Below are 14,650 nucleotides of genomic sequence, written 5' to 3' on the forward strand. Positions count from 1 at the left end.
AGTCAGGAGTGAATTTAGAAACATGTTAGTTCTCTGTTAACATTGGCATTAAAGTAGTTTACCCTGTTGTGTTTCAAACAAGTAGCTTTAAACACTTGGGGAAGCACTTTCATTATTCCTTCTTTTTTAGTCAAAGGTGTGTTTTAAACACTATTATTAAAAAAAAAAAAGAAAAAGCTACCCTTGGGGATGTTAACAATAAACAGTTTTTATATACTTGAAAATGTTAGGTAACACCAGGTATTTGCTATTGCACAGCACAGCTTAATGATTTTAAATTACTTGTTTTAAAAATTACTTACACAAAAGACAAAATTTGTCAGTTCTCTATTATCCATTAGCATACATATCATAGATTTTTTTTCACAATATAGCTACTTTTAATGAGTATTCTTTGCTCATAATTACTCTTATCAATAGACTAAGGTCAATACTAATCAAATTTTAATTACCCATTTAAATACATAATTCAGTATTTTTATGTAACCCTTGTAGTCAAATTGACACTAGAAAATGGTGCTATATGGAAAAATCAATTGCATTAATCATAGATTTGATGAAGGAATATAACCAAATTTAAATCTCATTTATCTGTGCCGCACTAGTTCTGAATTTTAATTCATTTGCTTGCAGCCTGTAAATTACCTTTATGCTATTCCTGGGAGGAAAAAAGTTGGTAAAGCTAATATTTAGTAGAAATAAGCTTGTCAGGGGTTTTCTTTACATATTTATTGCAACTCCGACAAGGCATTTTACAACCTCTGCAGTCAGGTGAGCTAGATTGGGATTCCCTCTTACATTGTGTGATCTTGAACCAGTCCAGTGATCTCTGAAGCCTCAATTTTCTCATCTTTAAGAGGGAATTGGGAGTACCAGCCTTACAAGTGTTGTTATGAGAGCTAAATGAAATGATACAGAAGAAAGGAATTTATTTCAAAACACTATGGCAAGGTTAATTTTGTAAATGTGAGGCACTATTTAGAAAGCACTTGGAACAGGGATGGCCACGTACTATTTGTTAAATCAATTAAAGCACTCCTAGTGATACCTTTCTTTAGGAGTGTGTACGCAGTTTATGTTATGACACCTAAGCTGCTTGTGAAATGACTTAATCGAGCCACATGGTTCAATATGCCTGAGACAGCAAAGTACAAGTTTTATGAAACATATTAGTCTGTAATTCAAACCTGAGTCACATCGAAAATAGCTTTTCCTTAAACAGTTCAGTAGTGAGATTGCACTGCACCGGGAAGGTTGTCGCCGACTATCACACAATATAAAGTTGCCCAAGTTCCATATAGTGGGGGCCAGGTGTGGACAGTGGTGTGCCCTCTGTTCTGGTGATTGCACTGCCAGGAACGTCTGAGTTTGCCATCTTCACGACGGATGGTCTGTTCTTGTTTTGTCAGAAATACTCGGAGATCAATTAAACTTGATGGAAAAGGAGAACCCAAAGGGACAAAGCGAGCGAAGCCGGTGAGGTACACCGCAGCAAAGCTGCATGAGAAGGGTGTCCTCCTGGGCGTAGACGATCTTCAGATAAACCAGTGAGTGGCACCGAAAATCTGCACAAAGCACACCCGCCCTCTAATCCCTCCCATCAAATCTGACTCCCACTTCAGTTTCCTGTGGCCTTTGAAGGAGGCTTCACTTGGTCTGTCAGGGCTTCCCCTTGCTTACAGATGACAGGAGAAAACACATGTATTGTAATCTCTAGTCTTCCCATAAGGCCTGGAGCATCTGGTGTTGCTGGTCAGACTAAGTGCTGACCGAGTGATTGTACTTCCCGTGGCTTAGCCAGCATGTTGGGATTTGCCAGCCTCGCCTCTCCCTCCAAAAGAACTGAGTCATAGCAGTGAGAAAGAAAAGCTGCCTTTTGGTCTTGCTCAGTGAGAGTTGTTTACAGTTGCAAAACGGTACCTCTCCGATTTGAAAGCCATGGACTGTGTGCTGATGCCTGGGTCAGAGCCACTCCAGCAGTGTGCTACTACTGTGTGTATTTGAGGTGGAGGAGAAACCCTCCTCTGAGCCCCACACCAGGCACTAAATGGGTTCGCCATTTTAAAAGGACTGTAAGTCCTGTGCTCCATCCCTCCCTTTTCCGATGGAGGAAGCCGGATTCACTGCGTGTACTCCTCTGTAACTCCGGCCTCCTCCAAGGCCTGGCTTCTCTTGCATTTATCCCATCCAACCTTCTCTTGACGGAGACCAACTCAGAGAAAATGCTTCTTCCCCTTTGAAGTTGCTGTAAAACTAATCGTCTAAAATGCTCAACTGGCCTGTCAACAGTATAAGTCAACATTTATAGTTCTGTGAATCTCATATAGTTTCAACTGTATATGATGCTGTTTAAGAGCAAGGACAATATTTTGCATTTCTTTTGGAACAAAGCACCTACTTCATTGCTCCGTGGGCTGCAGATCTCAACACGAGCCATCAAACCTACTTCCAGTGAGCCAAACTGGGGACTGATGGTGGGAGATTTGGGGTAACTTCCTTAGAATTTTCCCAGCAGGCTGTTCACTAGGAATGGTAACTTAGGAGTCCATTAATTTGTTTCAGCTTTAAGCGTATATTTGCAGTTCCACATGTGTGAATGGTCCTTTCTCCACTAGGTTTAAAAATGTTACATTTGATATCTCATCTACTGAAGATGTGGGCATCTTCGATGTCAGATCAAAATTCCTGGGTGTTGAGATGGAAAAGGTGCAGCTCAATATTCAGGTAAGCTGGGATTCCTGCAGATTGGGGTGAGTTTTATAGTGGGGGTCCTTCTTGGCTTCTCTGGACTGCATTCTTTTTTTTTTTTTTTTAATTTATTTTTATTTGGCTGCATTGGGTCTTCGTTGCTGCGCGCGGGCTTTCTCTAGTTGCGGTGAGCGGGGACTACTCTTTGTTGCAGTGCACGCGCTTCTCATTGCGGTGGCTTTTCTTGCTGCAGAGCATGGACTCTAGGCGTGCAGGCTTCAGTAGTTGTGGCACATGGGCTCAGTACTTGTGGCTCACAGGCTCTAGAGCACAAACTCAGTAGTTGTGGCACACGAGGTTAGTTGCTCCGCGGCATGTGGCATCTTCCCGGACCAGGACTCAAACCCATGTCCCCTGCGTTGGCAGGCAGATTCTTAACCACTGTGCCACCAGGGAAGCCCCTGGCTTGCATTCTTCATGACAACAATGAAATTTAACAGGAGACCAATGCCAGCCTTATTTGCCAGTATTACTTTAAGTGTTGATGATTTTTTTAAAGCTATGATTTTCCAAATTATTGGAACTTAAACTGCTTTTAAATGGTAAACCATAGCAGTGAGTTTTTCTAAGCTATGTTTTCATTTTGAAGCTTAGAGAAAAGAATAGTATATGTAAAAGTATTCAGAGCTATTAAGTAAAGGTTGGAAAGTTTCCTTTTCTTAGGAAATTGCATTTCTTCCTAAGATAGCATATACCCAGGGTTGGAACTTTCTGGATCTCATTTCTCCTTCTTCCCTTTTTCCTTCCTAGAATTATTTTTGCATCAGTTTCTTAAATTTCTTTGTTAACTATTTGGGATCACAAGAAAGAAAGACATTGTGCAAAACAGATATCTGTAAATAGAAAAATGGTATTTGTAGTCAGAATTACTGCTATTTTCTCATAAGAACCACATTTAAGCCAAATATACTTGAGCAGAAACTGAGAAAACAGTTTATGTGCCACCAAAAAAAAAGGAGGGAGGGTGCAAGTAAATGTTTATCTACTCCCAACTTAATCCTTGCACAGAATCAATTTAGAGATGTGATTGAGTTTTCTTTTTTGATATGATTGAGTTTTTAAATGGAAATAACACCTATTTACCTGGGCCCCCAACTACTTGTAAAACTGTTCCCAGGTATTCTGCATGTATCTACATGGAACATCATGATAAGCCACTGGGAATGGTGTAAGTTCCAGCCTCACTGCCTCCCTAGCCTGTGGCTGCGATCAGTGCAGTTACACCTCCACCCCTAACCCATGGGATAAAATACCAGGGCCCTTCTTTTCTGTCTAGCATTCCTTATAAGCCTAAAAAAAAAAAGAGAGAGAGCTAAATGGGTTTTATAAAGACACTGAGATAATGGAGTAAATTAGAGTTAAAAGAGAAAATTGAAGATATTATGTAATTATGAAAAGTATACTTAACGGTATTATTTTCTTGTTTATTTTAAATGTCACTAAATGTATCCATCTAAAAATTTAACTGAAAGTCTTGAGTTACTCTGTGGAATACTTAGATAAACATGGGAAGAGAAAAGAGTGTGCTTGCGGTGATATGCCTTGGTTAGTGATTCTTCTGTAGCAAAAACATATCACGTGATTGCCAAGAAGGAAATGATCCAAGCCCAATAAACAGCAACTGAACAACAGATGAATCACAAGTGACCAGGAGACACCTGTTTAGAGAGGCCTCAGGAATTCCACAGGGCTTCCTTTTAACACTATGCAAACACCAAGCTTCACTTGCTCCTTTGTTAACAGTTCCATAGTAGGATTAGCTGTTCACACCATTCATTTAGACACACAATTGTAAACTGTTACTCCTTAGCTGTATGCAGGTGGCTCTTATGCTCCAGGTTTTTTTCAGTCATTGACATATCATCAGGACCAGCTACATAATTTGCAGGGCTCAGTGCAAAATGAAAATGCAGAGCCCCTTACTCGAAATTGGTGAGAATTTCAAGATGATGCCAGCAGAGCATTAAACTAAGTGCAGGGCGCTTCTTCTAATCATGGGACCATGCACAGGTCGAATGCCCACAGAGCCAGCCCTGCATATAATAGCTGTCAGACATAAAGTCAGACTTATCTTTTCACACAATTTATGGCTTTCAGACAATCCTAATATGAAGCAAATTACCAAAGAGAAATGTGACGGCCAGGTCTTTAGTGTGAGCCAAGGACTTTGTTTCTAAGAGGACAAAAAGGGAGATTTCTTCTAACATTATGCTTCTAGGTTTTCTTCAGGCCACTCTTTGCTCAGTTCCTGAAGATGATATCCTAATTATATCCTGTAGCCATGTACATAACAGGAAGGTGTGAGTTACGTGAAGATGTGCTGCTTATATAAATAATGGCCAGTGTTTATGGAGGGCTGCAGTGTCGGTATTCTTCCTTTCCCAGATGAAGAACTGGGATTCAGAGAGCATGTTATGGAAGGGCCACTGGGATCCAAACTCTTCATCTCTCTACACTACTGCCTCTCTCACAGGATTCCAGTTGTTCCTGACCAGACACGAGTGGCTTACAAAGTGTTTGCAGACTTCTTGATCTCATATGCCCAGTAACACGCCTATGGGGTTGGCAGTGTCAGCCCCAATTTACACACAAGGAAACAGAACCTCAGAGAAGTTATATGATGTTGCAAGGTTGTAAGATAGCAAATAGTGGAGATAAGACTAAAATCTGGTCTTTCAACCGCAGGTGCAATCAGAGTTCCTCTGTTCCCCATGGGGGGCCCAGCTAATTGCCCTCCATACGTGATTCCTCCTCAATTTAACCATATTGGCTTCGTTCTTTTCCAAGAGTCTTTGACAGATGTTGCCTTTCCCAAAGGAAAAGTGAATCTCCACTACGCTTTAATAGGCAAAACCATTCTTGATGAAAGAACTTCACTTCCCTGTGGAATTTCCATCCCAGAAGCATATCTAAATAATGGAGGGGTTTAGTTGAGTGCAGTTGGAGATAATTGAGAAAGTAGAGCAGGAAGCTGGCAAGAGCCCAAGTTCTCTCAAAGAAGACTCCAACTTCTGCAGGTGGCCTTGCTTGTTATAGACACAAGGCATCATCATCGAGAAGCAAGAAATTTCCAGAGCTAGAAATAGGAAAATGCGACCTGGGTATGAGTCTAGGGCAGTTCAGGAATGATACCTTCTATCTGGGAAAGCCCCCCTGTCCTGTGTTGTTGTAAAATGTTACTGCTTAGTCTCATGCATTTGGCTGGTGTGAGCCAGTTATTAATTTATAAACGAAGGAAATTTTATTAATTTTTCTTTGTTTATACAGCAGCAATGAAACAGAATGATAAACTTACTTGAGAATGAGGAACAGAATACAGGAACAGAAGTAGTCTAGATCGGAAGGAGTTGCTTTGTACACTGGTCTCCAAATTTCAATCTCATAGTTTTCCTCAGTAAATAGATCATTTCTCCGTATTTCTCTATATTTATTTATTTATAAAGTATACATGCTCTTGGCACTTTACTCAAAATCTACTTTATAAAATACATGGAAAATGTACATGCTTAAGAAATGAGGAAAAAATAAAAATAGGAGTTCTAATATTCTTTTTCCTCCACTTTAGAAAACCCTGGCTCTTCTAAAGGATATACCTCATCTTGCTGTAACATTTGTGTCTTGAGTTTTTCAATTATAATTAAACTTTTAATTATATGTCTAATATTAACGGTAATGGTTTTCTCTCATAAAGTCCTTATCAATTCTAAAAATCTGTTTTCTTTCATCAAGGTGAGTGATTCTCAAACTATGGCACCCAGACCAACCATATCATCATCCCTTGGGAACTTGTTAAAATGCAAGTTCTTGGGACCCACCCCAGAGATCCAGAATCAGAGATTCCTGGGGGTAGGGCCCAGCAATCTGTTTTAACTGGCCTGTGTTTTTAAACCAGGTGATTCTAATTCACACTGAAGTATAAGAATCCCCACCGAGGTCCTTAGGTCAACCGAATCTTATTGTTGTCAACAGTCTTCTAGAATGTGTTTTAAATGTGGGAAATGTCAAATTGGAGATGTGATTGATGTTCCTTACAATTTCAGGATTTACTTCAGATGCAGTATGAAGGAGTAGCTGTGATGAAAATGTTTGATAAGGTTAAAGTGAATGTAAACCTTCTCATATACCTGCTGAACAAGAAATTCTATGGGAAGTGAAGTGCCTGAAGAAATCTCATGGATTCTGTATCATCTGGATTAGGAAGTGAATCTGTTTAGTATTTTTGTTTTTAAACATGATTGAAATCACTGCTTATAAACGTGTGATTTTTTTTTTAAAGACCAAAACTGTTGCGAAGAATGTACCCATGTGCCTTTTTGATAATCCGATACTGCAGTAGAATGATACACAAAATGAATTAACGTAAACACTGCCACATTATACTGTGGTGCAGGTACTCTGATTTAAAACTTTGGATATTCTGTGATTTGTTTTAAAGTAGGGAGAAAATAACTTTAGCTGATTAGGGACAAATGTGTAAACCTATTTTCCTATAAAAATTTTTTTAAATGTCCCATTTGAATACTGTAAGTCTTCATAGGTTTTTTTTTTTTTTTTTTTTGATCTGTGGAGAAATGGAACCTGAATTATTTGTAATGAGTTATTTGGAGAGATACTTGGTTCTAAGCCCCACCTTCTGGGAGTTATCGATTTTAAAGAAAACTTTTGTGCAATTCAAAGTGAAGTTTTTATAAGTAATTGAAAGTGACCGTACAATAACACTTTCTGTATAAAAGTATATATTTTATGTGATTTATTCCTAGTAAATGAAGTGCACTACTGCCTCATGGTAGAGACTCTTGGACCCAGAGCCTCTCAGTGACTAAGGAACAAGGTGGATAGAGATCATAGGCCTCACCCCACCTCCACCCCTCACAATTTATTTGAATATTTCAATTGTGCCTCTCAATTTTTTGTAATGCAATAAAATCAGTATCTGGATGGTTTTTAAATGTATTCTTTGAAAATTGTTTTATGTAAAATAAATATTACTGAATTACATTAATTTGACTTCTGTCTGAATAACTCCAAATCATTTAGTGGGTAGGAGAAGGTTCTTAGTGGGACTTTTGGGGAAAAGAAGTACAGTTGACCCTTGAACAACATGGGTTTGATCTGTATGGGTCTACTTACACATGAATTTTGTTCAATAAATAACTGTAAAAAAAACATGAATTTCTTTTCCACATCTTTTTATTTTTGATATCTGGCATTAATAATATGTATAACATCTACAGTGTTTTATATCATATAAGACGGTATTAATGTAGGTACTGGCAGATTTGTTTTATAAACAGATGAGATGAACTTACAGTATTGATAAATACAGTGCAGTACTGTAAATGTATTCTTATGATTTTCTTAATAACCTTTTCTTTTCAGTAGCTTACTTTATTGTAAGAATACAGTACATAGTACATATAACATACAAAATATATGTTAAGAGTTTGTTATTGGTTAAGACTTTAGGTCAACAGTAAGCTATTAGTAGTTAAGTTTTGGGAGAGTCAAAAGTTACAATCAGGACTTCCCTGGTGGCGCGGTGGTTAAGAATCCACCTGCCAGTGCAGGGGACACGGGTTCTAGCCCTGGTCGGGGAAGATCCCACATGCTGCGGAGCAACTAAGCCCATGCTCTGCAGCAAGAGAAGCCACCGCAGTGAGAAGCCTGCACACTGCAACGAAGAGTAGCCCCCGCTCGCCGCAACTAGAGAAAGCCCGTGCGCAGCAAGGAAGACCCAACACAGCCAAAAATAAATAAAAAATAAATTCTTTAAGAAAAAATTATACTCAGATTTTTGACTGTGTGTGGGGGGTGGCACTTCTAACCCTCACGCTGTTTAAGGGTCAACATCTACAGCTATGCCATTAGCGTATAGTTTATGGGGAGGAAAAGTAATTTTCCCTCTACCCTTCTAAGTTCTTGGCTGAGACCTCCCCCCCCCATAATAAAAGATAGATTAACAGGAGAAAAACAGAGGTTTAATAACACATATACCTCCTATATACATGGGAGACACACAGGAACTATCTGCCTAACTATACCCTCACTTACTGTGCTTTGCCTGCTCACCCAAATGGCCCAAGCCACCACCTTATTAAATACCATCTCCAGCTAAAGGCAAAAGACGATGGGGGGAGCAGTTAGGGAAGGTAATCAGGCAAAGCAGAGTAAATGCGGGTATAGTTATGCCGATTTCAGTCTCTGCCTTTTCCACTGATAAGAGTTTCTAGAGATTTAGTCACTCTTCTCTTCCTTGTTCAGAGAAGGAAACACGCTTAACGAATGGAGATTTCCCTTATAAACATACATGTCTTTTAAAAGAGTGTAACTTTACTTGGTTTTCAGAGCTTCTCCTATATCTGCTGTTTTTCAAAAATAACCAGCTCAAAGTAATCCTTCTACCAGAGAGGCATGTTGTGGGGATGGCAAATTTTCCCCTTCAAGAGTGAGCTGCTGGGACCAAGAGATCCAAAACCCTGTGGCTGACACAAGGTAGAAGTTTGTTTTCTCAAAGGTAGGTGAGCAATCCCACAAGTTACCAGGGATCCAAGCTGGCCAGTTGGCTCTGTCCTTGTCACTGATTCCTGGCTGGCAGGAAGGGGGAAAGAAGTCCGGGGCAAGTCGTTTTGTTTCAAGCTCCATATGTTATTTCTGCTTACAGTCCTTTGGTCAAAACTTAGGTCCATGGGGCTTCCCTGGTAGCACAGTGGTTAAGAATCCATCTGCCAGTGGGACACGGGTTCAAGCCCTGGTCCAGGAAGATCCCACATGCCGCCGAGCAACTAAGACCGTGTGCCACAACTGCTAAGCCTGTGCTCTAGAGCCCATGAGCCACAACTGCTGAGCCCATGTGCCACAACTACTGAAGCCCACACGCCTAGAGGCCGTTCTCCTCAACAAGAGAAGCCACGGCAGTGAGAAGCCCATGCACCGCAAAGAAGAGTAGCCCCCGCTCGCCACAACTAGAGAAAGCCCACGCACAGCAACGAAGACCCAACACAGCCAAAAATAAAATACGTAAATTAAAAAAAAAAACAAAAACGTAGTTACATGGCCATGACTAGCTTCAAGAGAGGCTGGGAAGTAAAGTTCCTAGCTAAGTCATGTGCCCAATTAAAACCCAGGGGTAGAGAGGGAGGTGGTTCTATTTGTAAAGAAAGGGAACAGTGATACCTGGGGACCAATCAGCTGTCTCTGCCACAACAGTAATCCAGACTCTCGGGCTGGACCCCCCTCACCCCAACACTTTGTATTCTGTTCATTCATTCAACAGGCTTTATTTTCCATGGAGGTTACCCAGTATTCAGAAACAGTTCGCTTATGCTCATCTGGCACACTAAACTTGAAGGTAAGCCCGACAGAATTTGGAAAATTCAAATTTTAAAAGAGTAGAATCTGCTACTTTAATGATTGTTTCAGGCTTATACAGATTTTTGACAGAGGTAAATACCTTGAAACAGTGTTGTCTTCTCAGCAGTTTGTAGATGTGTGTGGGGTGTGTGTGTGTGTGGGGGGGTTTCTTAATGCATTACCCTTACTACAGGCTTCTGTAAAAGGAATCAAATAAACATACAGTAAAGCTTCACCTTGAGAATAAACCTCCCTGTACCCTACAGCTAGCATTAGGTGAGGAACAGGAACTGGTACGAGGTAGGAGTTACATTAAGCTTCCTTCTTCATGCTCTAGGAAAGACTTTTAGTGGAAGTGTACAGGAAGAGCCAAAATTACGGAAAGATGTTTGGAGGTAAAAGCCAACCTTTCACAGCCTCTCAAAAAGGGGCTTGTCTTAAATTACCTTTACTGATACTTTGTCTTTTTTTGGATTCTGTCTAGGGTCACTCTCCCTTCAGACTGAAGAACTTCTTTAGTATGTAAGATGGCTAACAATAAATTGTCTCAGTTTTTGTTTATCTGGAAAAAAGGCGGGGGGGGGGGGCTCGTCTTAACTTACTCCAACACTGAGTGACATGCTTGAGTGTTATTTTTATGGAGAAAGATCTATCATCCTCAAGGAAAGCTGTGAAATTTTTTCTCTCTGTTGACCCCCAAGATGAGGTTATTGTTGAAGATATTACCAACCGCTTCTTTTTTGGGATCTTTAAGGGACATGGATGAATGAGTGACCCAGAGAAGGAGGCATATTTTGGGGTGGCATATTCTGCTACCGTTCACCAGCTTCCTCCCCAGGGCTCGTAGCTTTTCTTACTCATAGGAAGAAGGGGAAAAAATGGTTTTGCTTTTTAAAACACGTAGCAATTGAAACACTAACTTCATTTTTGCATAGCTGACTCCTGTATTTTGATGTATGTTTGATCATGTTACCACTGTAACAAAAATGATTTTTGGTCTGGAACGCTGAGGGGGTCCATGCCTGCCCCAAACTCCACTTTTTAGCACCTGGAACTTAAAAAGGCAAAAAGGTATTAACAGGGCTCTAACTACTCTCAAAGAACGTGCTCTAGTGATTTCTAAGAGAAAGCAAGCCTTTGCATACTTTAATATTCTGGAAGTTTGTGAGGAAGAAAGAGACCAAATCAGTGAGATCACTGTCTGACATGACATACGTTAAAAAAAAAAAAATTACAAGCCCAAAATGGACTCATTCTCGCTCTCCACCCCCATCACAGCAAAGCAAGACTTGATTGTAGTTTTAACCCCGCCCAGAAATGTGACCTTTAAAACAGTCACTCTTAAATTTCTGGATCAACACTATTGAGCTAATCTGCATGATAAAGACCCCTGCAGTTCCCTTCCTCCAAAAGAAGATGGCCTGGCTTGAAACAAATCCTTTCTTTTCTTTTGCTTAGGGCTTCTTTCCCCACCCTCCACCAGCCTATAAAAACCCCCTCAGTGTGCCTTTCTAGTTGTTACGTGGGATGATGCCTGATTCTTGCATCTTTCAATAAAGCCAATTAGATCTTCAAATTTACTCAACTGAATTTTGATTTTTAACACACATCTCCCTTATGTCACTGAAAGACCAGAACCATGATGTATATGTTGGTGTATGTGTGTGTGGTCAGCACTAATTAGAGGTGCTGTTCATGACATAATTTTTACAACTTGGACGGTGGTTAAGTAGGGGTTTGTGGTACTCCTCAACATTCCAAGAGGCAAACCACAGAACTCTGAATAGTGGAAGTTGTCTCTATTTTGAGAAATTCTGGTGAGTACTGGGTGGTCTAACTGCTGATCAGCTTTTTGAAAAATCCATTGCCTCTATTACTGAAACCAGGACTTAGTAACAGGTTAAAATAGAGCCTTCTAAGTCATCCTCTAAGCTCCAGAGGACAGAGACTGTTACAGTCACTGCTGTATGTCCAGAGCCTGGCAGTGACTTGAAAATGGTGGGGAGGTAGAAACCCAGCATTGGATCCTGCCAGGGGGTTGAGAAGGAGAGAGACCACCACCACCTCTCAGGAGTCCCAGTATGGCTTTTGGCCCTTGTATAAATGGGACAGTTACTGATTGTCTCAGTTTAACAGTGCATATGCTCTCTTCAAATAAAATAGCTCATACAGATTGTCTAGGTTGCCTCACTGTTGTTTCCTCAGAGTATAACATCTCTTAGCTAAAATATATTGGAAGGTGTGATGGTTAATTTTATGTGTCAACATGGCCTGGCAAAGGGATGCCCAGATAGCTAATAAGATACTATTTCTGAGTATATCTGTGAGGGTATTTCCAGAGTAGATAAGCATTTGAATCTGCAGACTGAGTAAAGATTACCCTTACCAGTGTGGACAAGCATAATCCAATCTGTTGAGGGCCCAAAAAGAACAAAAAGGTGCAGGCAGGGGGAATTCTCTTTCTCTCTTCTTGAGCTGGAACATCTGTCTTCTCCTACTCTGTGACATCAGAACTTCTGATTCTCAAGCCTTCAGACTCTGGGACTTAACACCAGTAGTCCCCCAGTTCTCAGGCCTTCAGTCTCAGACTGGGAGCTATACCATCACTTGCCCTGGTTCTCAAGCCTTTGGACTCATTGAATTATACCACTGCTTTCCTGGTCACCAGCTTGCAGACAGCAGATCATGTTGGGACTTCGTGGCTTCCATAACCATGTGAGCCAGTTTCAATAATAAGTCTCCTCTTACATACATCTCTGTGTATCCTATTGGTTCTGTTTCTCTAGAGAATCCTCACTAATACAAAAGGGAAATGAAAAGATATGAGAAGTGAAAGATATTGAGTTCACCTTATATAACTTGAACAAGTTTCTATTGTTTGCTTTTTAACAGATACTGGATTTGACCTTTTACTAGCACCCCAAAACACAGGGATAGTCTACCATTCTGTCCATGGTATAATTGGTGGAAAAGCATTGTTGACCTATTATAAAAGTTTAACTTTACTTCTAAACCCAAAATACCAATGCAGGTTTGTATCAACAAAAGGTGGAAACAGGACTTTTGTTGGTTAGCTTGTACTGTGATTACAGATCTACTGTTTGCTTTAAAAACAAATGTAGAGGGGCTTCCCTGGTGGCACAGTGGTTAAGAATCTGCCTGCTAGTGCAGGGGACACGGGTTCAAGCCCTGGTCTGGGAAGATCCCACATGCCACGGAGCAACTAAGCCCGTGCACCACAACTACTGAGCCTGCGCTCTAGAGTCCGCGAGCCACAACTACTGAGCCTGTGCGCCTAGAGCCTGTGCTCTGAAACAAAGAGAATCCACCGCAATGAGAAGCCCCTGCACCGCAACAAAGAGTAGACCCCGCTCACCGCAATTAGAGAAAGCGCAGCAACGAAGACCCAATGTGGCCAATAAATAAATAAATAAAATTTATTTTAAAAAACTATAGAGATATCTGCACAAAATCTGGAGAATAGCACACCTAATTTGAATACAACTTGATTTCATTTCGTAGAAGCCTGGATATCACCACCGTTAGCTTCCAAAAGGAAATTACTAAGGCAAGTTTTTGGGATATAGTGTTGTCCTCAGAGGGCTCCAATCAGGGGAGGAGTAACTGGAATAGCTGAAGCAGGTAAGTCATCTAATGGGTTTAAACAAAACTGCTTTCATAGGATCTTGGGATTAAAACTTTCAACATTTGGTTAGTACATTTGTTTTAAAACACTACTAAATACCAAAAACACTATGAGAGGATAGCTAGTGACTCATTTTGGTGCCAGACAAGTTCAAATAGGGGAAATGAAAACTGGGAACCAGTTATTAAGTGGTTCCAATATGAATGACACTGCAATGATGAGATTTCATTTCCAAGGGATATTGACATGTTAGGTAGCCATCTCTGGTTGGGTCAATTTTCTACTCCAGGGAACCTGCACGTATTTGCTTTAAAACCAGCAACAAAAAAGGTTTTGGTATGGGTAACATGGAACAAAAGAAGTAGAGAGATTGATATCTTTTTCAAGAAGCCCTAAAGAGCACACAAATATTACAGGAACTTTTGTAGAGAAAACAGAACATCATCAACAGACCATAACACAACATTGGAAATTAATCACAAAAAAGCCAGTCAAAACTTCCAATAACTTACAGATGGAAGAAGATAGAATGAAGTTGACAAAATATTTAGGCCTGAATTGCATATTTGAACATATCAAAACTTGCAAAATATAGCCAAAGTGGTCATTTCAGGGAGAAGAAGTGAAAATTAAGCTAAGCAATCAGTTCAAAAGGTTAGGATAATTAAGAGTAAATCCAAAGAAAGAAGGAAAATTTTAAAAACCTGTGTGAAAATTAAGGACACTAAAATTAAGCAATAAAAGCAACAAAACAAAAAGGTGAGCATTAAAAAATGGTCATTTCCAGAGCTTCCCTGGTGGCGCAGTGGTTGAGAGTCTGCCTGCTGATGCAGGGGACACGGATTCGTGACCCGGTCCGGGAGGATCCCACATGCAGTGGAGCGGCTGGGCCCGTGAGCTGTGGCC

The 14,650-nt window shown here is 40.4% G+C and overlaps 1 protein-coding gene across 1 annotated transcript in view; it reads left to right on the forward strand.

Annotated features, from left to right (window-relative positions):
* The window catches only part of IQGAP2 (IQ motif containing GTPase activating protein 2), a 296,229-nt gene extending 288,568 nt beyond the window's left edge, over window positions 1-7,661 (forward strand). Inside the window, exons 34-36 of the mRNA XM_060093062.1 lie at window positions 1,410-1,547; window positions 2,616-2,724; window positions 6,789-7,661. Of these exons, the coding sequence (XP_059949045.1) occupies window positions 1,410-1,547; window positions 2,616-2,724; window positions 6,789-6,902 (361 nt within the window). The 3' untranslated portion in view covers window positions 6,903-7,661. The remainder of the gene's footprint in view (window positions 1-1,409; window positions 1,548-2,615; window positions 2,725-6,788) is intronic.
* Window positions 7,662-14,650: the final 6,989 nt, after the last annotated feature.

This window comes from Mesoplodon densirostris, chromosome 3 (assembly GCF_025265405.1).
Source record: "Mesoplodon densirostris isolate mMesDen1 chromosome 3, mMesDen1 primary haplotype, whole genome shotgun sequence".
Taxonomy (NCBI): domain Eukaryota; kingdom Metazoa; phylum Chordata; class Mammalia; order Artiodactyla; family Ziphiidae; genus Mesoplodon; species Mesoplodon densirostris.